This window comes from Neopsephotus bourkii, unplaced genomic scaffold (genome assembly GCF_033783945.1).
Source record: "Neopsephotus bourkii isolate Nb327-2 ecotype Australia unplaced genomic scaffold, CSIRO-AGI_Nbou_v1 NB_333, whole genome shotgun sequence".
Lineage (NCBI taxonomy): Eukaryota > Metazoa > Chordata > Aves > Psittaciformes > Psittacidae > Neopsephotus > Neopsephotus bourkii.
Window position 1 is genome coordinate 1,035,854 of NW_026900839.1, and position 26,592 is coordinate 1,062,445.

General features: G+C 43.6%; 1 protein-coding gene across 3 annotated transcripts; it reads left to right on the plus strand.

Annotated features, from left to right (window-relative positions):
• Window positions 1-547: 547 nt before the first annotated feature.
• Window positions 548-23,486, plus strand: SLC25A33 (solute carrier family 25 member 33). Of its 3 annotated transcripts, XR_009724655.1 has the most exons (8): window positions 5,070-5,141; window positions 13,842-14,021; window positions 17,946-18,023; window positions 19,337-19,437; window positions 20,525-20,591; window positions 21,899-22,182; window positions 22,835-23,188; window positions 23,379-23,486. XR_009724655.1 is itself a non-coding variant. In XM_061347890.1 (7 exons), the coding sequence occupies exons 1-7, from the start codon at window positions 647-649 to the stop codon at window positions 23,035-23,037; spliced, it is 933 nt and encodes a 310-aa protein (XP_061203874.1). In that variant the 5' UTR covers window positions 548-646; the 3' UTR covers window positions 23,038-23,281. The 3 variants fall into 3 exon arrangements, 2 of the variants coding, with proteins under 2 accessions (XP_061203874.1, XP_061203873.1); XM_061347890.1 differs by lacking the exons at window positions 5,070-5,141; window positions 23,379-23,486 and adding an exon at window positions 548-666 and having other exon boundaries at window positions 22,835-23,281; XM_061347889.1 differs by lacking the exon at window positions 23,379-23,486 and having other exon boundaries at window positions 5,066-5,141; window positions 22,835-23,281.
• Window positions 23,487-26,592: the final 3,106 nt, after the last annotated feature.

Genomic DNA, 26,592 nt, shown 5'->3' on the forward strand with positions numbered 1-26,592 from the left:
AATGAGGGGTAGAGGCAAGCATAGCTGCAAGTAGCCTTTAGCGTAGAAGACAGATGACCACCGCAGGCTAAGTAACAGTGTACAAATTCAGCTTCTGCATTGCTCCAGTAAACGCATACAAACCAGTGTTTGTACTGATGGGCCAGAGGACGCTGTATACATTCTGCTCCAGGAGTAAGTTTCTAGCCAATGCATAAATGTCTGGAGCCAGCAGTCTGTTGCTGTTCTGTTGCCCCAGGCAAACAGGCCTGTCATGCAGCTTGGAGCACATTCAGGCTGCTCTGTCAAGACACCCAACTGGAAACACCTATAACGGACTCCTTAGTGAGCTTGGCAAGAAAGATTAGAGTCTTTCACTGCTTCCACACTGCTGCTGGCCATGGTAAATAAGGGAAAAGGTAATTCTCCCCGCGATAATTGATCTCCTAGCAAAAAATAGAAAGCCATATCCTGCTGATCACCTAGCAAAGGCCGTGTCAACCTCAGATTTCGTGATGGAAAAGCACTTTTGTCACCTTAATGTATGTAATTATTTCAGAATGGGGGCCTGATAGAGAAAACCCATCACCTCCCTTTGCTCCCAGGGGTATTTCCACCAGAGGGCACTGCGGACAGACCTTCACGTTCAGAGCTGCCCCTAGTATAGATGAGCTTTCAGCTGAAAAGGTAGTTTTAATCAAAATCGTGGTTCCAACCGATATGGTTTTATGGTATGGCAGAGTCCCCCCCTTTAATTAGTATTCTTTAGAGGCAGTGCTGACCATAAATTGCCTATAGCTACTTTACTGACATTGTATAAACTCTCAATAGCTTGCAACTTGTTCCTGAACATTCTTAGTGGGGATAAATTGGGATATGTGGTCTTATACCCTACAACAAGTAAACTAAACAGCAGTGTTCATAGTTAGACTTGGTATTTCCCTAAAGAACCTACATGAGCTGCTACAATGTACTGAATTTAACTGAAAACTATGAACATTTAAATTGCTCTGCTGGGCTGTAGGTGTCAGTTCTGTCAGTTCTGCTGCCTGCAGCAAGACATCCCCTAAGTTGCTTGCACATAAATGATGAGAGCTCAAATACCAAACTTCAGTGGTTTCTACATGTCTGTTTGGCAGTACCAAGAGCATAATGTGAGTGAAGATGCTTCTGTAAGAGCTTAGTATTTGAAGAAGTCACCAGAAGCCTGGTAAATGTCATATGGGGTGGACAGGGAGCTGCAGAGCTGCAGTCTGCCCTTATGGCTATTTTCTATTGCTGCACGTCCTTGCTTTTGTGAGGGGCCACTGCATGCAGAGTGCACACTAGGCCAAAGATCCAAACAGTATGAAGTTTGCTGACCTTCATCTGTCCTGCCTGCACACAGCCCACATGGAAACAGAGAAAGCAGAAATCACACCCTACAGCTTCAGCACTGAAAGCTGTAACACGACCTCCCACCTACACACATAACCCTGCCAGGCCAGGCAGTGAACCGGCTCCAAATAGCCTCGTTTAAAAACAACAGCTCTGAACACATCCTTCCCGGGTCTCCTCTCACAGGCAGTGCTGCTTCCATCCCTTGTGCAGAGGCTTTTCTAGGAAGCCGTTTGATGAGTGGCTGCCTGGAGCCTACGCCTCCCGCACACCCCGCTCTGGCTGAGGGCCTGGCTCTTCCCTCCAGCCTGGCAGCAGCTCTTGTTCCTCACAGCAAAGCCCACTGCAGTGACCAACTGGTAGCTGCAGGAGATCCTTCAGTGTGCACAGCATAAGGAGAGCAAAGCAGACTGGAGCGACCACCGGAGAGGTTGCATTCAAATGGACTTTTAGGTATGAAATCGAGGAGCGACAGCGATGATGGTGGCACCGTTGCAAAGCTGACTGTGTGCTGAACATTCCCAGCACCAACTTTCCCTCCTGGCTCTTCGGCTGTGGGAGCAGAGGCCAGACGTTCGTGCTTTATTCACTATGCTGCTGGGCAGCAAAGGAATGGCAACAGGATGAAACAAACCAAGGAAAAGGACACCCATCCCATGTGCCCATTCTGAAGGACTTTATATGCTCCAGTTAAAGGTTTTCCCTCCTCTTTTGTGCCGAGAAGGCACAGCCTTTTCTCTCCTCATTCACCCTTGCCATAGCAACTTCCCATCCTTTTTCATACAGCTTGCACAACTCTGGCCTGTCAGGATCAGCTTCCCTCATGTCTTTGTGCCCTAAACCAGCTGACCAGTATCTTTCCTGATTAAACATCTCATCTTCTTTCTTGCCCTCCCATGTCACAGTCACCCCATTCGCTGCTGGCGAGGAAGGCCAATTTTATCCTCCTTCCCTCTGCCTCCTGCTTGAAGCAGATCTTCAGTCACTCAGGTCAAGCTTCTTGTTTCCACACTGTAAAGGACAGCTGGGCACCTCCCCAGGTAACACAAACCCATCTGATCAAGGAAATGTTTTCCTTAGTTTGCTGGTGGGCTAGAAATAGCCTACTCCTGCTGCATCTCATCTTGGGTTTGTGCACGTTGTTGCCCTGTGAGAGGCTGCTTTGCCTCTGTGGAACTGGGAGCATAAAGACTGAGCCTTGAAACTGGGTCTGATGTAAGGGCAGCTTTTCTTTGGACACATGGGAAAACACATGGCTAAGCCCCATTGAACTATGTGTGTGTATGTGACAGGGCTATGTGTGTGGATACAGAAGGCTTGTAGTCCTGTTGGTGTGCATTTGTAGTTTAGGTACGTGTGTAAATGAGAATCTTTGGCCCAGCTTTCACTGTGTATATATTTGTATTAATGTGAATCCTTACAGATTTGCAGTGTGCCACTACTGTGTTTAGCTGAAGCCTTGGTAAAGGGGTCTCTAAAGCCAGTTTGGTTGTGCTGATGTTATCAGGTGATGTAGATGTGTTTTTCTCAATGTTTATACCTACCTGGAAGTTTTTATCATTGTGGTATGATGGGTATGTTTTTGGCTGGTGAGAGGCACTATAAACAAGGTGGGCCTCCAAAGATCACATGGTGGTGGAATCAGTACCTTGAGCAAACAAAAGAGATATGTTAATAGAGTCATCTACATTCTGACAGCTCTTCAATGGTACCAGCTCTTCTCTGAGTCACCTCCTCTCCAGATTGTTTTATTCTTAGATTCATTTGCATGACCTGATGGGATTACACTTTAAAGCAAACTCTTCCTTTATCTCACCACTTGACACTTCCAGCATCCTTGATGTATTTACAATGAGCAAATACATGTTGCTGCCTGGATCTCTGCTACATATTCTGATATCATTAAAAAGAGTAACTTTATAGAATCTCGATGACAGTGTGGTGTCCCCAACATCCCAGGATGTGTGGGGACCAGGTAGTCAGAACTATAACTTTGCCTCAGATCCTATTTGCAACAACGCTGATTTCCTTTGTTTCAGCTACCTCTGTAGATAAGGGATCCTGTCACCCTTGTCCATTAGACTGATTCTGCTTCAGTCACCACACATGATCACTTAGGGGCAACAGTTCTTTATAGCACCATCACCTCAGAAAGAAACAGGAAGGTCTAGAAGGCCTGTGCTTTGAGACTGAGGACCCAAGGACAGGCACATCCAAACAGCATGACCGTAGTGTAGACCCAGGTATGGCTTCATCCCTTGGGTTTTACCTTCAAGCCATTTGTTCCTCTGAGTAGGCTGAAGTCTAAATGCTGGAAATGTGCACAATCAGTTTTCAAACTCCAGCACCTGGCAACATTAGGATAGGGAAGTTTGGTTTGTGCCATAAGGCAGGAGTAAAGTTCATGTGTGGCTGTGAATTGAAGCTAGGAGGCTGTTTGTTCAAGCATGTTGTCAAGGACAATAGAAAACATGGAAAATATGCAGACCTAGAGTCATCTCATAGATTTTAATGTTTTCCTCAGGACTCTAACTGTCACGTTGAAAGGCTGACATCTGTAAATGTCCTGCCTGTGCAATTAACCCACAGCATGTAAACTGATGGCATCTGTCCTATAGGTGAGTGTAAATCACTGCACCAGGTTGAACATCTTCCACTGACTTTAGGGGAGTGTAAGTTTTAAAAGCCTCATGTCATGTGTCCCTCCAGTTCAAACGCTTCCATGGGTCACTGTTGAGCATCTCTGAGATCACTTACTCAACAGTGCAGATGTCTGAGCTTTCCCCCAGGGCATGCAAAGGATTCTGAATATGTAAACAGCACTTCTGGTATTTTTTCTGTTGGATTAGTCAAATAACTGAGATATTTCCTCTGTGCTTAGTATTACTGTAAAAACAGAAGAGCCATCTGCATAAACAAGAGCTTGACATTTTTGGAATCCCTGGGGAGTAGGGAAGGAGAAGGACCATTTCCATACTGCTCGCTGGATGTCCAATGTCCATGGCTACAACACAGCATGGTTTCCAGATGTTTCTCTGTCCCCAGGTCATTGGCCTATTTGGCACATCTATGCTCTTCATGCAGGGCTTAGTTTAAATCATCTGCCTAACCCATCCACCCTTGCCACGTAGGAATCAAGAACGTATTGTGAAAGGACGTCTTATCCGCAGTGAGATGTTGCTGCCACAGCAGATGGGATTTACAGTGATGGAGCCGTGTCCCACACCACAACTTAAGCTTTCCCTGTGCCAGTTTACATCCATCCCTGAGTGCAGGTGTACACCTGAGACCATGGGCCCAAAGCAAAGAGGGGAGATTGAGAAGCTGTGGCTGCCCCATCCTTGGCAGTGCTCAAGGCCATGTTGGATGGGGCTTGGAGCAACCTGCTCTCGTGGAGTACCAGTCTGCTGGGTATTCACAACGCCATCTTGCCTCTCACCGCCGGACCCGAGGGGCTGAACCGGCAGCTCCCCAGCCCCAGCGGGACCCTTACCGGGACCCTTACCGGTCCCCCTGCATACCTAGCTCCTGCACCCCACCCGCTCGCCGCCCGGCTCCGCTGTGGCACAGCGCCGGTAGGGGCGTGGCCGCCGCGGTGACGTCAGGCGCAGGCGGTTGACGCATCACGTGCGCGCCGAGGCCCGGCCTCCGTGTGCAGCTGCCGCCGGGGGAGCCGGAGCCTGAGCCGGCAGCATCAGCAGCAGCAGCGGCGGCAGCAGTATCAGCAGCAGTATCATGGCGGGCACCCAGCAGGAGAACACGCTGCTGCACCTCTTCGCCGGGGGGTGAGTGAGCCCGCCGCGGCGGAGGGACGGGCCAGACCGGGCGCGGGGTCCCGTCCGCCGGGGGAGGCCCCACGGAGAGGGACGCGGTGTCCCCGCCGGCGTGCCCGGCCGCTGCCTGTGCTGAGGGGCGGCCGGGCGGTGGAGGGGCCTGCGGCGCGGCCCCAGTCCTGTCACCTCCCGGCCCCGCGGCCCAAGGGCCGGTAGCAGGGAAACTGCTCGGCTGTGGTGGCCGAGCGCAGCCCGCCCTTCTTCGCTGGCCCCCTCAGGAGCCTGTGCGCTCTCAGAACACCTCAGGAAGCGCCGGGCTTTCTCCCTGTGCCCGTGCAGAGGAGCCGGGCAAGTGGTGCTCTTCCATAATTAGCAAATACATCCTTAGCAAGCCAGGCAGGAAGGGCAAGGAAAGATCATGGTGCGACTTGAGGTCATCGCTGGGCAGTCGCTCGGGCTGCTCTGACATTTATATATAATTACAAAATCTTACAGAGCTACCCAGCTCTGTTCAATGAAACACTTTTAAGTCCAGATCCTGAAATAAGCAGGAGCTGAGGGTTGTCATTCAAAAAGCATTGTCCAGACAGAAGACTTTGTGTTTTGATATCTTGATCTTGCAAAGGAACGTACTTGTGCAACACTTCAATAAGTGCTGTGTAGGTGATAGTTAACAGTGGAGGCGCTGGATAGTGGGGGCTGTGTAACTGCCTGATCCATGTAATTAGATTGAAAGGCAAGTGCTCCAAAAAGGGAAAAGGAGTAGGGGGATAAGAGAGTTCAAGAAGGTCCTGGTACTGCAGAGCAGGTGACCTGGCCAGGCCACTTCTCATAAGTGCTTGCAAGGCCTTGTAAACTTCTTATTTTTGTTGTGTTAAAAGCTTAAGCCACCCCATCCACCCCAACCCACAAACCACCAAGCAGAACGCCTTTGGAATTAACTTGTTAGGGTAAATTTAATAGTAATCCAGTAATACCGTTTTAAGATGTAAATTAGCTATTTAAAAATCACCGTTATGCAGATAGGAAGTGCTGGTTTTGATGTTTGCACTTCTGTCATCAGAAATCTTATTTTAATACTTTATTAATGGCTTAAACTATCTTGTAGAGTATCTTGGAGTGCTTGTCAGCTGAGAAGAGTTAGGAAGCCAACATGAAATCTGTTGTTAGTTTCAATCTGTTTAATAGTAGACTGTAGTTTCCTGTTGTTAAACAGGAGACTTCAGTCTCCTCTGACATGTCGCTGGAGCCATAGGTTCATTTAATATAATATTAAACCCAGCAGAGACACTGCTCTTCTTCTGCTGATTTACGTAGACGTTAAATCCTCTCTTCCCCCTTGCCTCGCCCACTTGTATTGGCACAGTACCTGGAGCCTGGGACAGAAATCGGGCTTGAACATACGCGTGCAACTTGTTTGGATAGCAACAATATTTATCCAGAGCTCTGGGTGTCCTCACATAGCTCATCAGACTATAAATAAATAGGAATTTGAAACTCATCAGTATTTTAATCTAGCACTGAGTGATCAGCATCTTCCTTACTCATTTAATGTATCCTCCACGTTCTCTAAGGATCCCAGTAAACATTTTCTGCCGCAGGCCCAGGAAGCCACTGGTTCTGATCTGGCTTTGAGGGGGCATGGAGGGAAAGAATGGAACATCAGCAGGGAATATACCCCTGGTCGCTCTGGTATGATAAGATTGTTCTGTTTCTAAAGCAGCAATGGAAATACAGCACAGAAGGATGGCCTTTTAAGGTATATGGGCCTTTAAAGGTTCGTTGCTGGACCCAATTCTTGTTCTGCATATCTTGTTATTTAAAGGCACACAGAAAAGTGGTCAGTCATTTATCTTACTGTGGTGTTACAGAAAGGAAAATGAGACAGCAAATTCTGTCTTCATGCACCGGCTGATGTTTAAGTGTTTGGTCCACCATACCCCAACCCACGCAAGCATCCAAACAGTTGATTTCAGAGCAGTTCCCTGTTCAAGACCATCAACTTCCATATCCTGTGTGGCACATTTCTACTAATGCCACTCTCTCTGCTTTTCAAGTGAGAAATGCACATGTCTTGGGGCTTGCTGGATGGGACAAGAAATTGAACATGATTTTTGAGCTGTTACCAAGATATTAAAGACATTTCTGTACAAGTAAGAAATGTAGGGGATAGGTGATGTGTTTGGAGGGATGCTGGACCAGCCAGCTGATAGGTAAGCTGGAAACCCAGGCTGTAATAGATGTGAAGCTTAGTGCCATGTCTGCCGTATTAACTTCTGTTTTGAGTAGCAGCAGTGATAAAGGATGTCTGCTCAATAAAATCTGATTAAAGGAGCTCAGCTGTGATAATATTTTGCCACTTAGCTCATCAAAGGGATACTGGAAAGAATTGTTAGTGTGTTAGTGCTTGGGTAATAGTCTCTGTGGAGGTCCTTTCACAGTCCTTCAAATACCTTTACACTTTATTTCAGAGAGGTCTTCCATAATAACTGGGTTGTGTTGTGACTTCAAGCTGTTTGCAGAACCAGGGCCTTGAATAAAATTACCCTTCCAGCAGAAGAAAGTGTTGGAAGGTCAGAATACTTTCTAAGTTGTGGAAGATGTTAATCTTTGTTGAATTGTAAAGCAAGAGCAACTCATTCACTCGAAAGAATTTTGATAGAGACATTATTGGGGTAGCTTCCTGCGAAGGCGAGGATGAGGTGCAGTGTCAGCTTAAGAAGATCTAATACAGTCTGTGCACAAGAAAAGCAGCCCCAGATAATGAGAATAGAAGTGTTTACTGCGTCAGATGCCAGGAGTGATGAAATGCACTGGAATACTCAGAAGTGTTCTCCACTTGTTGAAAGAGATGGCTTCTATTAGCTGATTATAGGCAGGCAGACTCATTGGCTTCCTTTTGTTTCTCAGTTCCTTTTAAGGCTTACAATAGGGACAGCAAACTAAAGGGGCTTGGCATTTTGGTGGGAACATGACTCTGAGGGCAGGGAAGATTTCAGAAGGAACAGAACCATCCATGCCTAAGTTGCACAACAGATGTGAGCATGTTTACACATCTGTGTTCCTGCTTCCCTGCTGAAGTCAGTGCAGTTGTTGCTTATTTTTGTTTGGGAAAAACTTTGGACTAGGCTGCAGCAGAGGTTACGCAGTGTTCTCTTCCCAGGTGGAGTAATAGTGATTACTACAGGGATTTCCTAAGAACCTGTATTTAGAGGCTGCAGTGCCCTTCATAGAACTGGCAAAGAGCAGAAACTAGGAACAAACTTTATCTTCATTTCATATAGATATAGTGTGGTAATAGCAGTTTGAACCAAATTGGGGGGCTGTTTGAATAAAATCATGTCTGTGACTTTTTCTGTCTTGATATTGAGGCCTAAGACCGTAATTCCCTTGCTCCTATGGCTCTGAAAAGCAACTTTAGATACCAAACCTTCCTTGAGCCACCTGCAAAAGAGTTGGAAGCATACTTTAGGAAGATTGGTGACATCAGGCTGCTTTGCACTGAGGTGACATCCATACCCATCTCCATGGGCACAGGTTGTCTCAGTTGCATTGGGAAGTGTTTGATGCACTGGGTTGCTGAGAGCCTTGTTTAAAATGTTGAATTTGACCTGAGTGTCTAGTACAGGTCACAGAACCAATGCAGTTATTCACTGAATTAGTAACCAAATGAGTTGTGGGGAGGAGGACTGGAACACTGCTCCCACGCATGTTAATTGTTAAGCGATGTGCTAATGCAGATAAGTCTTTTGGGAAATGATGTTTCTGTTCGTAAACTGTAGGGAAGCAGTCTTCACCTGAAGTATGTGTCTGCTCTACTGTGTGTGCTCCAGGACAGCTAAAGGGGATGATGAGATCGACTGTTTCTGGCCCTCTGCCTAGTTTAGGTTTTTGGGTGCAGAAGGTAATTCACCAGCAGCGTACCAGCTCAAGGAACACAATAGGTGCCTACAGGAGCATCTGTACCTGGTGATAACATTATTAGCTGGAAACTTACTGAATGCTTAACAACTCAAAATTAAGGCATGAGGAACAGTCTCTATTGGTTTAGTACTTAGTTTCCTTATGGCATCTGAGTATGCAGCAGCTTGTTTTGTTCCCAGTCTTGACAATGCAGTAATGAAATATCAAAGCTAGAATCTGCTTTGCTCTTTGTCATGCTGGAGCGTGTGGCATGTTTTAGAACAACAGAATGAAATTCCTATTGCAAATACAGTCTGGTTTAAAACTTGTCACACTTGCTGTGAATATACTGCTCACTTTGGGATTTGCTTATCTGCCTTCATGGGCATGACTCTATGTCAGCAACCAGAAAAGCAAATAATGCTCTGCACTGTTAGCGCCGTGGGTTGAGCTGTATCCCTGGCTGTGCCACTGCGTTCATTCAGTGGGACAATCTTGGAGGTGTGTCTGGGGAGCTCTACAGGCTTCTGAATCTATCAGAGGAGTCCAGTCTGTAGTGCCAGATGATTTCCCAAGGTGTATTTTCACATTTAAAGCAGTATGTGGTGCCATCCATGAAGAGTGAATTAACACATACTTCCCAGTGTGGTTCTTAAAGCGGCTCATTAAACACAGTTGTCAGACTGTTTGCGCTAATGCTTCTCTTCCAGTGTTTCACTTGAATCCTGTCAAAAATTCACTGTTGAATGTTGAGTGTAGTTGCTTCCTTTGGGAAGAAAGAGGCAATTTCAGATGCTCACACAGTCAAATGTGCTAGGCTAAGTCATGGCTGCTCTCACCAAGCAGCTCATCACTGTTGCTTATGGCCTTGGTAAGGTCAGTGGTGCTCTACTGAAAGATCTGGTTTTGTTGCTCTGCAGAACTTCCTTTTACATTCAGCAGTCTATTGTTACTTGAAGGATATCACAGGTGACGAAATCCAGGACAGATGAAGTCATTAAGAATCTTAATTAAGATTCTTGCCATCTATATTAATTGTGCTAATGGGTGCTGAGAGTTTGTTTCAAATGCCAGTCATTGGTATATTGGGGTAGACTTTGTCAAGATAGAAAGCTGGCAGCAAGAGGAAAATGGGAATTGGATTCTGACATTTGCATCCTTGTCATGTCTTTGAAAGTGTTTCTTTTTATGGAAGTAAATATTTTTCCTGCAGCTGTTAAATTACAGTATGTTGTGTATCTCCATAGACACAAAATATATTTCATTAGTTTCAGACCTGGAGTTTCCTTAGTTCCTTTGGACACCACAAAGCAGAGAAGTGTATTTTCCTGCTTTGGTGGTACATGCCTGGCCCATCATGTAATTAGAGGGGGCATTCAAAGCTGGAAGTACAAATACTGTGTTTCTGGCATTAAGTGACAGGCCAAAGCAGATGAATTGTTGGGGGTCTTACATTGAAGAGATCTTTGTATCTACAATGCGGAGCATAGCTGGGAACCTCTTGTGCCCTATTTGCCTTAGTGTTTTGTTTCTAGGGAGGCTTCCGTCCTTTGACTAAGGATGGATTTAGACATCGTTTGGGGTTTTTGCAAGAGGATAATGCAGTGAACACTGCTTAAACAGTTCTGGAACTGGAGTTCTGTACTGATGCATTAGAAAAACCCAACAGACTCAAAGCATTTATGAAGGTTTGGAGGTTTTGCCTTTGCTGCAGCATAAGATTTTCCCAAGTCACATTTATCTGCTGCATATCCATGGCCTGAACCTTTCAGGGTTCACAGCTGTTTATGTAGCTGAGGAAAGATGCTTGTTTCTCCTTGTTTCCCAGAGGTAGGTATCTGGAACACCCTACAAAGTGTTTCTTTTATGCACAGTGTGTTACTTTTCATCCATCTTTACAGGGAATAGATCAACACCAGGGTATGATGCATAGAATTCCCATCTGGAGGAAGATCAGCTCATCTGAAAAAACTGCCCAGTACATCAAAGTCCTTACTTGAACTATCTGCTGCATGTTTGTATTTGGGACATAATGTATGCACCCTGCTGACATTCTGCCTATTGCTCTGTTAGAGAGTGCTTTGTTATGAAATGTCACACTGACAACATAAACTCTGAGTTGTCAAAACTCGTGATGCAGATATTAACTCGTGTTGAACAGCAGAGGATTGCATATGCCTCACCAGAAGTACTTAAATAGTAAAGGCTGCATAAATGAACAGGATTATCAGACTAAAAGGATGAAAGGGAAGGAGTGGGCTAGAGAGGCAAGAAGAAACAGCAGATGGAGTTTTAGTGTCCTGAATGTATGAATTGTTCCTGTGAAAGTACTGTTTCAGTGTTCATAAATGTGAAATAAATAAGGGCTGAAGACAGTACACAGTAGTGGAGCATTGGCAGAGAAATGTACTGGGAATGCAGACAATCAAATTGTTTTCATGGAGTTGCCACAGACTTACAATTTCTGTTGAGTATGCTGATTTGTCAGGGGTTAATTGTACAGACTTGTGTCTCTATTGGATATACATAGCAAGAAGTGTGGTAGTGGGATCTGCAAGGGGGCTCCTCAAAACTCTCCCTGCCCTGAGCTGTGGGAACAGGAGAGGTTTTGCTGGAGAATCCATTCCTGACCTGTCTCTTTTCCCCCGAGATCTAATTTTGGAGAAATGGGAGCAACATGAGATGCATCTGACAAAACAAAGAAGGAGAAACTGAAGCGATGTCCTCCTGAGTAGTATTGACACAGTAGAAGGCTGGTGTCCAAGCCCCCGTTTGGTACACAAAATAATCAGAGTTCTGTACAAACTAATCAGAGGCATGGTAAGGTCTCTGTGAACACTGTCATTTTTGAGCCAAATGACACAACTTCAGCTGCTGTGTACCTAGTTCCATGAACAGTGATTTAATTCAGTGGTCATATATAAGTGTTTTAAAAGGGATGAAGACAAAGCTCTTTCTTATGGTTGGATGTATAGATGGTCCTTAGTTTAGGCTTTTTCCCCTTTCAGCTGGGAAGAGGAATAAGCAAAAGCTTAGAGGAGAAACTCATTGCAGCATGCTGTTAAATCATATCGCTGGTCTCATGAAAACTGTTTCTTCTGTTGCATGTGTTTGCATCAGAAAAACATGGTGTTTGGGATCATGTCCTTGGACAGACTCTTGTAGAACATGAAAACCATAGTGAGGAGGTTGTATTCCCTAACCATGTGGCCTGGGTGTCCTTTTGAACCTTACAAAGGACCTCAGTGTTTGTGGTTGTACAGCCAGGGTGGGCAGGCTTCAGGGGTTTGGCAATGAATGGTTACTGTCTGATGTAAGACAGACTGTTTCAACAAGCAAAATAAGCTGTACCAGATAGGTATCCACAGCCTGGATTTTTCTGCTATTCTTTTAATTGTCCTTTTCCTTGTGGTTAAAAAAAGATCCTGCTAGTAAAATAGTTCATGTATATATGGGGCTTTAAAACATGCATTAGTACCTTTATTAATAGCCTTATATGGATCTCTGTTCCCAAATTAGTGCATGCAAGCTTCTCCTGACTCTAGCAAGCAATGCTGCTTTTTTTATGTGCAAGACTAATGATAGGATTTTGCTTTTAATTAAATCTCCTTTTCATGGAAAACTACTTATATTACAATTTCACACTCATATTTCAAGTGAGTTCAGTTGTTGGCTCATGGTGGTTTAGAAGGAAAATTGCAAACACAGGTTTTTAAAGGAATTACATGCTTTGATACCTGTGCAAGCAAAGAAACTATTTCCTATTCAATGGGTTCAGTTGTAGTAGCTGAAATCTTCAGTTAAGTCTTCCTAAAGCCCAAGCTGTTTTATTAATAATGTTTAGAATTGTACCTTTTAGACAGCCTTAGCATCCTGTTTAATTGTGAAGTTGGACAGAAGGGACAGTCAGCAGAGAGGAACAGCAGCAGAATGAGGAATACTTTGACCAGTCACTTTCCAGATCACTGATGAAAATGACAATTAGGACTCATGCACCTTCTATTCTTGGTCCAGTGTGCTTTTTGTGATGCTTAGTCAGATGATGAACTGATATATTAAGATGAATGCATGCTGATTGTAGACTCATTTATTTCTCATATCATTTTTTATATGTATGAGTACGTATAATATTTCTGTTATCAGACTATAGGAATTCTGTTCTTTAGTAGTCTTTCTGTCCTGTGATTCTGTTTTACCACCATCCTTGCAGCTTCCTTCCCTCACCACCCCAAAAAAGTTAATGTCCATTGTTTTTCAGAGGGCTTAGCTTAGTGTAGTTACAATATTTCTCTAGGCAGCTGTTTAAATCATAAGCACTGAAATGGGGAAGAGTTGTGTTGCTGTGTTTTCAGTCTATAGTGTCCTAATCCCCAGTGGCTTGTTCTCATCTGCCAGCTTCCTGCTTCCCATAAAAAAGAGTCCATTTAAGGGCAGGTCTGTTTTAGGACAACTTGTGAAACATGGATGCCTCTGAAGTTTTTACAGGTAGAATTCCAAGACCTGGCAGAACATGCAACCAGCAGATGGTCAGGCGAGAATCCTTTGTTAGCATCATCTGGGTATCCTCTTTGTGTTTACCAGCCTCATCACTGCACATGATCATTGTACCAGTTTCTCAACCTTCTCTTACCTCCCTCAGGGCTTGGGAACAGTCACCTTTGCCTACTGCCCTGCTTCCTAATAATTAATCCACAATGCAGAGCAACAGGAGACAAATCTTCAGGTTTTATTTGTACTCCATGCTGTGTTTTGACACATCTGTGCTGCTGTTTTCCTGACTTTGTCTTCTGTTTAAATTGTGTTTTCCAGATGCGGAGGAACAGTTGGTGCTATCTTTACCTGTCCCTTAGAGGTAATAAAGACTCGGCTCCAATCTTCAAAGCTAGCTTTCCGGGCTGTTTACTACCCACAAGTCCAGCTGGGGACCATCAGTGGTGAAGGAATGGTCAGGCCAACATCAGTATCACCTGGGCTCTTTAGTGTTCTCAAGTGAGTACCGCTCCTCCTCTCATTCAATGCTGCTTGACACCGGTGAGCTGAGTTCCAATTCCGCTATGCAACACTGAATGTAAATTTTGCTCCAGACTTGCACTGGAAGGATTTATGTCAGTTGGATTTCTGCCTTCAGCAGTAGAAAGATGAATTACTCTTATAAAAACACATACATAGTCAGGGCTCCTGAGTGTTCCTTTGAACTTCCACAGAAATTTGCTTCCACCACTTCGAAACTTTCCAAAATAAATCGATTTGAATAAGTGCTTGGAGGGATTTGGTTTTAAGTTGTCTGCTCACATTGAGGCTTTTTGGCAGGTAGGAGTTTGTAAGGATCAATACACAGGACATGCTGGGAACTCTTGATAAGCTCTTGCTTGAGGGAACTATCACAGAAAATACTCTGGAGGAAAGAGTTTTCTCTTTTTCAACACTGGGAAGTGTTGTCTTTGTCTCATATTGGGAATAATCATGTTTGCACTCTCCTTTGAGCACTGGAACATGTAGTCCTTACTAGCTAGGGCCAGTTCTTCACAAATGGTTGAAGGCCTGAATAAGCCATATATGCTGTGTTTTCTTTTTCCTGGAGTCACTCCCAATTTGCTTTAAGTAGGTAGTAGAGATACTTGTGCTTTTGCTGCCCATGCTGTTTACCTGTTTGATGGAGGAAAGCTTTAATGCCTGTCTTGAAGTGTTCTCTCCTTGAAGCATCATATAAAAGCTGTATCCTTCACCAGCATTGTACCAGGTTTTTGATTCTCTGCACGTAGTGATGCATGTCAGCCCCTGATCTCTCTCTGCATCTGGCCCTGCTTTGAGCGTGAGTCTGAATCAGATGACCTCCAGAATTCGGTGTTCCCATACGTTTTGAGTTACGCTTGTCTGCACTCTGATGTGGATGATCTGTAACTGAAATTTATGGGAGTAGTGGAAGGACACTGCAAAAGCAGTCTCACTGAGATAGAATGGCTAATGGGGTCTTGGAAGCTTGGGTCGTTTCCTCTGCAATAGCTGCCTTATTGAGCTCTCCTCTGCTATTAGATATTGTCTTTACCAATTATTATGTGTCAGGCCTTTCTCACCTGTATTACATATGATCTCTGTTAAAAGCCTTCTGTGTGGTTCAGACTGCAGCAGTTGATGCTCCAGCTGTTCCCTTTTCAGATGTGCATTCATAAAGAAGAGGAAATGAGCAATCTTCTAGCTTAAAACTGCTGAAGAGTTTTACCAGCAGCTCTGAAGTCCACATCTCCAGTGCTGCATTTCATATCAAAGCACCATGAACTCACTTTTCAGGTCTCATGCAAATGGACTGAGGTGATTTGAATCACTGGGCACCCCAGGGTGATGCTGAGAGGTCCTGTTTAGATCAGGTAGCTGAAATGGCAAGGAAAATAATGACTAGCAGAGCAAGCTGAATGGTTTTACGTAAGGCCAGCAGCTTGGCAGGCTGCCTGGGGAGAAGCTGCACAGTTATATAACAGCAGAGTGCTAATTCACATTCTCTGCAGAACTATCTGGCTAGAGTCATTCAGGGACTTGAGTTTCTATATTGTAAATAGTGCTGCTTTCCCCTGCCAAACATTGCTTTGTCTTTTCAGAGGTGAGTCTAGAACAATTCGTGACTGAAAATAGTGCCAGTTGCCTTTGATTTTTCATCTCCTTTCCCTTGCTATTATTTCACCTTGCAGCATTGGACTGTAGGCAGCTGTAACTAAAAGAAGTGAAAACTTCAAGGCACAGAGCTCTTAATTCATCCCCTGAGCCCATCTTTTTCTGGGGTTGTCTTTTTTTCTTCAAGGGAGAGAGGAAATGGTGTAAAATTGGAGCAGCCTTTTAATATCGTTATTCATAAGCTCATTAAATTTGATTACTATGATCTTGACTTCATTTAACTTCAGGAATTACTCAGCTGTCTGTACCACCAAGTTTTCCACCTGCTTAATTCAGAGGATTAAGAAGTGAGAACAAAATAGTGATGCTTTCATTCCCTTGCATCTGTGAAGAACAGATAATGCTATTGATCATGATCTTTCTACTAAAATATAAATGTATGAAGAAAAAAAGACATTAGATCCCTTGCTTTTACTTTTCTATCCCTTTCTTCATCCTGGGTATGCATGCATTGCCAAACTGGATATGACTTGGTCCTTCTGGTTTGGAAAATGATGTGGCCAAAAGAAGCAGCAATTAGAGCCCTACATATAAAATTGCTCTGTAAGAGTTAAAGGTGTTGAGTATGAAAGCCCCTTATCTGCTGTAAATAGCAAGTAAGTAGGTACTCAGGAGGGCAGGTTAAGCCTGCTGCTGAGCAGAAAGCACTCCACAAGGACACGCTGTTTTTGTCTAATCCATTTAAGATTCTGATGAGTTACCCCAGCTGGAATCTGCAGTCGTGACTGTTAAGTGACAAAGAACAAGTAGTTGGTGGATCTGTCTCCGTGGAGACACTGAGCCCTGAAGTTTACACAGCAAGTTCAACTCTGCTGCAGAAAAAGGGTTGCAGAGGCTCCTGTGTCATCATCTGCCTTATGAGCTTGGTGCTGGAATCTCATGGGGAATGTTCTCAACAGTGCTAATGATCTAGAAAGTTCCAGCAGGTGTATGTGAACTTCCCCTGGAGCCTGGTGTTACCTGATTTCCTTGCATGGGTTTCATATGGTGAGTTCAGCTAAAAGAGGTGCTGTCTAGCTGATTGTACACTGAAATCCCAGTGACTGTTGGACTGTGCTTGGCTTTCACTGGTTAATACTTAGCTGTTGACCAGAGTTGAGCTGTTGCTTTAGTCCTTGTAAATATGCCTGCTGATAGTAGTACAAGGAATTGGTAAGATAATGCTTTTTTAATGAGGCACTCCAGCAAGGTGTTGTAGAGAACTTGGCAGCTGCTGGGGAAGCTGTCCAGTCAGTTTATCTTCTTCACAGAAGTCCTAGTCCAGTGTGCCTTCTAAGATGCGAGGGGATGTGGGTGGAAATGGCTTTTGCAGAGCTGCAGGAAAGCATCATTTGATCACGATCTTGCTTTAGACCTGAGCATGAGGATGCTGGAGAGGGACTCTTCGTCAGGGACTGTAGTGATAGGACAAGGGGTGATGGGTTCAAACTAAAACAGAGGAGGTTCAGGTTAGATACAAGGAAGAAGTTCTTTCCTGTGAGGGTGGTGAGGCACTGGAATGGGTTGCCCAGAGAAGTGGTAAATGGCAGTGTTCAAGGCCAGGTTGGGCAGAGCCTTGGGGAACATGGTCTAGGGTGAGGCGTCCCTGTCCCCATGGCAGGGGGTTGAACTGGATGATCTTAAGGCTCTTTGCAAACCATTCTATGATTCTGTGAGGTCCATTCCTGGCAGTGATGGACAGCAGTACCTCTGTACCTGGAGTTTACTTTGGAAAGGTGATGTAAACTCTTTTGAATGCCCTCAAAACTAGATACCCTGAGCTACCAGGGGAATCACAGCTTGTAGTAGGGCTGCCACATTCAACTTTCACTCTGGGATAAAGACTCATCACTAGGTAATTGTGAAGGGGGAAAAAGCTTTATCTTTGTGTGTCTTTACAAAGGAAGCAAACTGTTGAATTGCTCAGATACAGAGAATGGTGAAAATATCCCTTGTTCATCAGTCAACTCTTACTGGGTTCTCCATGAAACTAATACAATTCCTGACAGCTTCTGAAGAAAGGAAATTGTAACCTGGTGCCATATGACAACCTATGGCCTTTAATGATGAAGTTTTATGGTACAGTGTCTTTTATTCAGCAGTGTATAATTGTGCTGATTTTCAAGCATATTATATAGCTTACAAGCTAATAGCTTCACAATTAATACTCATTGCTTATGTACAGTTCTTTTGACTGTCTGAACAGAACAAGAAGTATAATTTTTAACCCAAATACTTTTGTTTTTTTCTGTTTGTTTTTATTTTAAGGTCAATTCTGGAAAAAGAAGGACCAAGGTCACTCTTCCGAGGGCTGGGTCCAAACTTGGTTGGGGTTGCACCATCAAGGTAAATAGTTAAACTGTTGCTAAAAGCCACCTTTAAGATACCAACCCAAATGTTGCTGTGCATTTCAGAATACAAGGTCATGAAGTTATCCCATCTGTAAACTGAAATTTGTGCCTCTATCTGTGCACTGTGCTACCAAAAACTATACATCTGCTTTACAGTTGTATAACACTGAAAGGTGCAGATTGAACAAGGCACTTGAATTCCTAGTCAAGTGCAAGAGCCACATATGATACACATGAGAAAAGAGGAAGCAGAGCAGAAAAATCTGTAGGATTAATATTTGCATTTTTCTAATGTGATCTGCTACTTCTGTGCAAATACATAAAGGAGTTGCCAAACACTGAGCAGGAGCTGGATGCCAGGGGAGAAGAGGTATCCGTCTGGTCCTGGACTGCCTAAATTGATTCTTCTCAGATCAAAAACTGAAGCTGATGGGGAAAGATTTGCGTTGTCCACTTCTTGGCAGGGTGAAGATCTTTGTGCCTAGCAAATGTTAGAACTGGTTAGCAGTCAGGGAATTGGCAGCTCTTTTCTGCTTGAGGTTGAACCAGTTAAAAAGGAACTTGAAGAGTGGTGTACTCCCTGTTTGGCCTTCTGCCTAGTAGGTAGGATGTTTGCCCTCGGAAGTGGGAATCCTGTTTCTGCACAGGGATCTGAAATCAGGTCTGCCTACTTTAAGCAGCTCATGCTGTTGTTTGTGTTCCTTCATATTCTGCCATAAGATTGGAATAAGGTGCTTTATGGAAATTCTCAAACTGGAGTCATCATTATCTACCTTTTCCTAGCAGTTCAGGGAGGTGTGATCTGAACACACTTGGTTCAGACAGCTTCTTACTCATATAAACTGCTGCATTTCAGCTGAGCTCCCTCTGTTCCTCAGCGTTATGGAGGGATTTGAGAGGTCTAAAACTTTTTCAGTCCAGGGTTGTGTTTAAAACACAAAGTGCTGCTACCACAGTGCTGCACAGATTTATGGAAAACATAGGCTCCAGGTGGGAAAGGAACATTCCCAAGTTCACAGTGTGTTTAATGCTAGAGCTGCTGTAGGGCAGACCCATCTCACAGTTGGTGTGAAAGTAAAATATTGCTACCCTATGGGTGTCAAGTCAGGTGGTGGCACTGTAGTGTAAGGGGAAAAAAAAACCAAACCAACAACAGCCCTGAGTCCTTGTAGGAACAGGTCATGTGGAGTTCTCTCTGGAGAGAAAACCTTGTGTTGTGGGGGGAAGACTAGTAATGTGTCTGCTTGGACATTGTGTGCATTACATGCCTTCTCTCTTTTATTTGTTTCTTTTTCTTCTTTCCCACAGAGCTGTCTATTTTGCATGCTACTCCAAAGCTAAAGAACAATTTAATGGCATTTTTGTGCCCAACAGCAACGTTGTGCACATCTGTTCTGCAGGTTCTGCAGGTATGTATTTGCAATCCCTCTTCATATGGTCTGCAGCAATACCCCGGTGTCCGGGAGGGGCAATATCTGCATGGCCTCCGAAATGCACCTTAATTCTTTAAAGTATTGCAAGCTGTTGTTGCTACAAGACTTCTTACATCCCTCTCAATAGTCAGGAAAAAGATAGAATGAAGTATAAGGTGAGGGGTGAACTTTGAGTCTGTCTGTACAGGGCCTAGGCTAACACACCAGGCTTGGCTTTCAGCTCTGCATAGTTGTGGTATATGGATGAGTACAGAGGTCACTATGTGGTGCATTCTGAACATGTACACTTAGTGTGAGGTTGTATATGCCAGAAAACAGGAGTTTACTGGCTCCTGACTTACTTTGCCTACAGAAGAACTATTTTCCTGTTCAACACTTTGAAGTATTTCTAGATGGTTATTCACTAACTTGGCACGATCTGTTTTCCAGCTGTGATGCTGTGGTACTGTGCCTGGATATAAGACAGATATAGTAGACACCAGCAAACTTTGATGCTGCTTTAGCCATATTGTTTTAGGACATTGTATTTTTTCCTACCAGGATGGGAAAACAGTTTGTTCCTATTGGAAAAATACTGCTAGTTCAAGGGTCAGTCACCCAAGTGACCATTAAAAACAATCTTTCCCAGTTCATTAGGATTGGGTTCTCTTAATGAGGTGGCTCAATGGCACCATCTAGAGCCATGGGGAAAACAAAATGCTAATACATGCTTGTGTTCCCCACAGGTTTCCTTTTATCTGTCATTCTAAAACCCAGTCAGTAAGTAAAGGATCATGTCTGCAGCAGTCTTTAGAGCATGAAGTACATACTAAAGTAGGAGCAAAAAGGAAGGATCCTTTGAGAAATTCCAAGGGTATTAGTCATTGCCTCCTGAAGTTTAACATGAGATGGTTCTTTGGCAAGGGAGAGGTTGTAAGCTACTTAGCTGCATCTCTTTTGAAACATCTAGATAGAGCTGGTAACTAGAACTGTCACACTACACAGTGTGTAAAGCTCATGTTTGCCATGGCAGTACACTGGCCTGGATTTAACTGTACTTCTGGTGTTCTTGTCTCTTTTTCAGCCTTTATCACAAATTCCCTCATGAATCCTATATGGATGGTGAAAACCAGAATGCAACTTGAAAGGAAGTAAGTAACTGATGGAGGGAGATTGGATACTACTGAGTGCCTAAGGGAGCCTCTGGAAAACTGAACTTTCATGGTTTTATTTGTGGCTCTTTGATAGATCTTGCCTGGTGGTTTCCCTGACTTGCAGTTCTACCTTTCAAGCCACCATGCTTCTGCCTATTGAAACTAAAGGTTAAGGTTGTGTGTGTCCTACTTCAGATTGATGCACTGTTACTATTGAGAAGGCTGTGGAAGTTGCCTTGAGTGCTGAGTTAGGTTCAGTTTCTGATTTCACTGTAAATATTAAGTAAAGCTGGGCACAACATTATTTTTTCTCTCAGATTCCTGCTTACAGTCTTCTGTGCTTCAGGGGTTGATGTTAAGGATAAGTATATCAAGGGTTGAAATGTTTTGATACAGCAATAAGAGGCTATGGAAAGGTCAGGAGAGCTCACGTGGGAGGCTGAGTGTGAGGTTGCAGGCTGTCCCATTTGGCAACCTCAGTTGTACTGATCCTAGATCACACAGGCTGTGTGTTACTGCAGCAACCTGAGGTTCCTGGTACATGACTGTAAACAGAAAGGTGATGTTTTTAAACTGTAATGAAGCCACTTAAGTTACATAAAACATTCTAGAGACAGTAAGAACTTGCTGCAGTGATTTACTGTTCTTCCTTCAGCACTGCACTGCCGTTAAGAGTACCTGCTGGGGATAGAGGGGATTTGACAGTAATCTTTTAGCTGAGTGATTCACAGTCACTGGTGGATATTGAAGCAATGAGGGACTCTGCCAATACCGTGACTGCTTAGAATGGAAGTTCCTGCAAGGACAAGCCTAGGTCAAATGAGAAGGATCCTTTAAGGCACCACAACTTACAAACAATTTATAAGACTTAATTCCAGAACTTCACAGGGTGGCACCTCTTAAGGGGTGCTGCCTCTAAAAGTAAAGGATCATTTCTCATGTAGGAGGCCTCTGTAGCTTGGCCTGCTGAAGGTGGCTTTAAATGGAAGTCTCCATTTAACACAAAGCAGCGTGTCTTCAGTGCTTACTGTCTAAAAACATTGGTGTGAAGTGTGACAAACTCGATAGAACTCAGCTGAAAGAATTATTACATGTACTGGTGAATAAGCAGAGCCAAATGTGCACTGTCAACATGATAGTCAATAAGCTGCTCTGTGCAGCTTTCCTAGAAGATTTTTGGAGTCAAACTTAGTAGAGAAGCATTTCTGTAGTTATAAAATGTATTAAAAGCTATGGGCTTTTTAACTCTAACATTAATTCTTTTCCTGGGCTCATTATATGCTTTGTTCTGTTTTGTTTTTTAGAGTCAGGGGTTCCAAACCAATGAATGCTTTGCAGTGTGCTAGATATGTTTACCAGACAGAAGGTGTCCGCGGCTTTTATAGGGGCCTGACTGCTTCCTATGCTGGGATTTCCGAGACCATTATCTGCTTTGCTATTTATGAAAGTTTAAAAAAGCACTTAAAGGAAGTGCAACTGCCCCCTTCTCCTCCTAACGGGACCGAAAGGAACTCAACCAACTTCTTTGGACTGATGTTTGCTGCTGCTGTTTCCAAGGGCTGTGCTTCTTGTATTGCTTATCCACATGGTATGTTAACTTTTCCATTTATGAATCCAGTAGAGCAGCTGTTGCCTGTAATCCAAGACAAATGATGGGGCTTAGGGCTGTAAAATCCTTAGTCGTTTGAATGGCCAAATGCATGTTACAGTGGCATGTGCGTATACATTGGCATGTTCAGCACTGGGCCCACCATTAGGTGGTGATTGGGAATTCCTGTTTTAAAAGCAACACCAAAAAATGCCAAAAAGAAACCAAATGCCTGATGCTTCTGTTCTAACTCGTAGCAGTACTCATCTAGCTGAGTACTCAGCCTCTGCGATTCTGTGATCAAGTGGTGAGAAACACTTGTGGGCTGAGCAGTGCTATTCGTTTTGGATGGATGTGAATGTAATCATGGTTACATAGAGCAATATTGATGATGTGTCTCAGTGAAGCATTTAGTTTAGTAGTAGCTTGAATGAGCAAATAATCTGTTTACTCCACATGAAAGAGAGCCCATCCTTAACTTTGCTTCTTCCAAATGTGTACAGGATTCCATGGCTGAAAGTACTGGCAGGCAATTGGTACAGGGAGGTTTTCATGTCCCTGGGTTTTGCATGTGCTCTCATGGTGATGGGATGTTTCTCAGTGGGAAGGTTGAAGTCTTGTTAACTTGGGGCTCTGTTTTACTTCCCTGCAGAGGTCATACGGACACGGCTGCGAGAAGAAGGCACTAAGTACAAGACCTTCATTCAGACAGCACGCCTGGTAGCACGTGAAGAAGGCTATTCTGCCTTCTACAGAGGACTCTTTGCCCAGCTCATCCGGCAGATACCAAACACAGCCATTGTGTTGTCCACCTATGAGTTAATTGTGTATCTGTTAGAAGACCATGCAAAGTAGCAGAGCCAAGACTCCCGTTACAGACTGTAGACCAATTTCTTCATTGAACAAATAGTCCTTTAAGAGACTGGTGCACGTGGCAGTGCTGGTGGAAGAACAAGTCTGTGACCACCTGCTGGATACTTCCTTTTGGATTCATGCTTTCTGAAAGGTCTTGAGTCATTAATGTTAACAGTTAATTATAACTTTTTTTAACTTAATGATAGTTAAACTGTTACTAAATTAAATTACTCTATTTAATTTATGTTTGTCCTTTTCCTTAAGCACAGCCATATGTGGTCAAGGAATGTACCTCATCAAGTGATCTCGGACTGATGTTCATTAAAACTGTATTAAAACAGGAGAAGAACTGGTTTGGAAATGTGCAACTCTGTTGTCTTCCCACTGGAGTCATGTCAGTTCAGCACTGTAATAGCCTAATGCCCAGACAAGTTTGAGAGTCCTTCTGGGATATTCAAGGTGCATCATTTGTTGCTGTGTGAGCATCCTGGAGTGTTCAAGCAGGACATTCATAGTATGTTTATCTGCTTTGAGAGTAGGAGATATGCACACCAGAATGTCTTAGGTAATTAGCAATATTAGCAATACTGCTGGAATATGACTGTGGGAGGCTTCTAGCAAAAAACAATTACAGTGCTGTGTGCACCACTGCATTTGGGATACATGCTTATGGTAGTGTGTGGGAATAGATCTGTCATGACTTGGCTTGCAGACCTTGCTTTTGTGTAAGGACAGTCCGTGGCTGTGGCCTGGCTGCCCTGCCCTGTGGAAGGCAAATCCATGGGATTCAGTAACTTGGTTGTGTATCCTAACCTCAGCTATGGGGCTTTTTGGGTGACATTTTCCTTTTATTTAAATACTAGGGCTGTGGAGATTGGAAGAGAGGATAAGATAGGTCCCAAATACTCTAGATTATAAATGCAGTTCTGGATTCTGCTTTACAATATGATAAATATGTCCCTCTTGATCTGATGTCTTTATAGAGCAGTGCTTCTGATGGGCACGAGATGCTGTGTTATCTCATGGCAAGTCACTGGAGTTAACACCAAAAAAATCCACATTTAAACAGATTCTTTATGTCATTACTTGATTTACTTACTGAAGGAAATAAGGATTTGCCAGCTTAGTGCATCTTGTTGACAGTTCTCATATTTCATATAGATATCTGCCTTCCCCTTCAAAGACACCATATCCAAGGGGTATTCTTCAACAGTAGTCATGGTGCAGTCCTAACTATCAGTTATAAATCAAATATAGGACAAGGGGTAATGGGTTAAAACTTCAACAGGGAAGTTTATATTGGATATAAGGAGGAAATTCTTTCCTGTTAGGGTGGTGAGGCACTGGAATGGGTTGCCCAGGGAGGCTGTGAATGCTCCATCCCTGGCAGTGTTCAAGACCAGGTTGGACGAGGCCTTGGGTGATATGGTTTAGTGTGAGGTGTCCCTGCCCATGGCAGGGGGGTTGGAACTTGGTGATCTTAAGGTCCCTTCCAGCCCTAACTATTCTGTGATTCTATGAAATACCCTGCATAGTCATTTCATAAATATTGGAGTATGCTTTTAACTTCAGTACTCTCTTTACCACTCATATTGCAGCAGTACCTTGTGATTAAAGTATATGAATAACTACTGCAAGTGCAGGACAAACTGTCTGAGAACTCAGATGCAGATTTGTGTTTTGCTTTGACCATACTATGCTCCCCTGTTCATTACTGTCATTTGCTTTGGCAGCTGAGACAAACACTGCAGCTTCAGCCTTCCCTCCTGTTCAACTGAACAATGAGCTTCTCATGATCTGAGCAGGTGTTGAGTTCTTGAGCATAAACCAGAGTTTACAGACATCTTTGACTTCAAGGACCACATCCAGCAGACTTTGGACTTGGAAGGATCATGCAACCCAATAAGAAACAGCCTGGTAGTGAGTCCTTTATAAGATCAAGTTTTCAGGCTAGTATTTTGTTGCAGGGATATAATGGGTTCCGTAATTGGATTCAAACCCTCACGACTGTTCTGTTTCGGACCTAGCTGATGACTGGTACTTGAGGTCACATTTGACATCAGTGTGCTGGAAGAGCATAGAGCAAACAGCGTACAATGCCTGTATACCTCATTATGAGGCAAAACTGCAAAAATAACTGATTTCTATTATGTCTTACTGAAAAGAATGTATCACATTACCCCTAAGCTAAAATAGGAAGCAGTTGAGTAACTAAAAACTGGCATGGCTTTATTTCTGGCGACGGTGAGCAGCAAAAGCTGTATCTTTGGAGGAGGCAAAACTGTCCTACAGAGCTGCTTCTATTTTTGAGAACTGGGGCACTTGTGTTGCTACTTTGAAACATTTTCTGAGATTTGCTTTCTTAAATTAGCATTCCTCTGTAGTTAGGGTGCAGGAGCTCACTCCTAAAATCTCAGTCAAATGTGTAGGCTGCTGATCTCTTTTGAGAATGAGGGGAGGGAACGCAAACCGTTTTGGGGAGTTTGGGACTTGGGAAGAGAGGAATCAAAAGAGAAAGTGAACAAATTTCTGTTCTGCTTCAATGTGATGGCATATCAGGAATTCTGCTGGGTTTTTTGTTTTCTTCTTTGAGCTTTGCTACCAGCCCTGACAGAATTAGTCTTAATTTGACTGAAGGTTAATAAGCTCTATTGGGAGCTAATAGAATTTCTGAATGAGTATAATTGAATCCTTGTTCCTTCCTTCCTCTGAGATGTTTTAAGAGCTCACTAACCCTTGCTTCCTTAACTCCATCAAGAGTTAACATTTTTAGGTGATGCTCTGTGAGCAAGCCCATTGATGTCACTGAGCATGGAATTAAGCCTATTACCAGAGGGAAGAATTTGAAGTGTTTTTTTTTCCAAAGGGATAGCTGGATTTAAAAATAACCAACCTTTCTCTGGTCGTGAAAGAAAAACCAAAACCTTTTTCCCCTGTTCATTCCACTCCAACTCCTGCAGCAAGCCAGTTTCATGGAAGGTAGGTAACCATTTGTTACGGGTTAGCATTTCCTGGGCTGTTTCTCTCCAGATTTAGGGTTCATTACTAGACCCTTTGTAGCTTCATTATCAGTAAAGTTATGAAACTATGGTTGTTTCTGAAGTGACCACAAAGTTTCTACTATCAGGACTGAGTCTATTCGCATTCATAAATTCACAGTTAAATTGAAATTACCAACACACTGTTGCTGCAATAGTATGAGCTACTCATGTTGGTTAGTTTAGCTTTGGAAACTAAATTTCATGGGCATTTAAAAGATGGCTCAGGTCTATCTTGTCACTACAAGATTTACTGCCTCCCTTTAGGTACCCACCGTTCCCTTGAATTCCCTCAACATTATTCACATTTACTGATGGTTGTCATACACACTTGCATTGTGATTGTACCCCTCACCATGATTTATAGCTGTTCTGCTCAAGTTCCTCATTAGCTCCTTTAAGGAGGAAACTTCTAGTAAACAATGCATCTGTGGATAGACTGATACTACAGATAGGAAGGAGGGACTGCAGGAAAAACGGACAAGCTCACAAGTGTAGCAGGTCTCAGAGGACTTGC

Coding starts and splice junctions, on each gene's coding strand:
- SLC25A33 (XM_061347889.1), top strand. CDS start 5,092: ATGGCGGGCACCCAGCAGGAGAACACGCTGCTGCACCTCTTCGCCGGG. Junction 14,022..17,945: donor GGGCTCTTTAGTGTTCTCAA/GTGAGTACCGCT, acceptor TTTTATTTTAAG/GTCAATTCTGGAAAAAGAAG. Junction 20,592..21,898: donor AGAATGCAACTTGAAAGGAA/GTAAGTAACTGA, acceptor TTTGTTTTTTAG/AGTCAGGGGTTCCAAACCAA.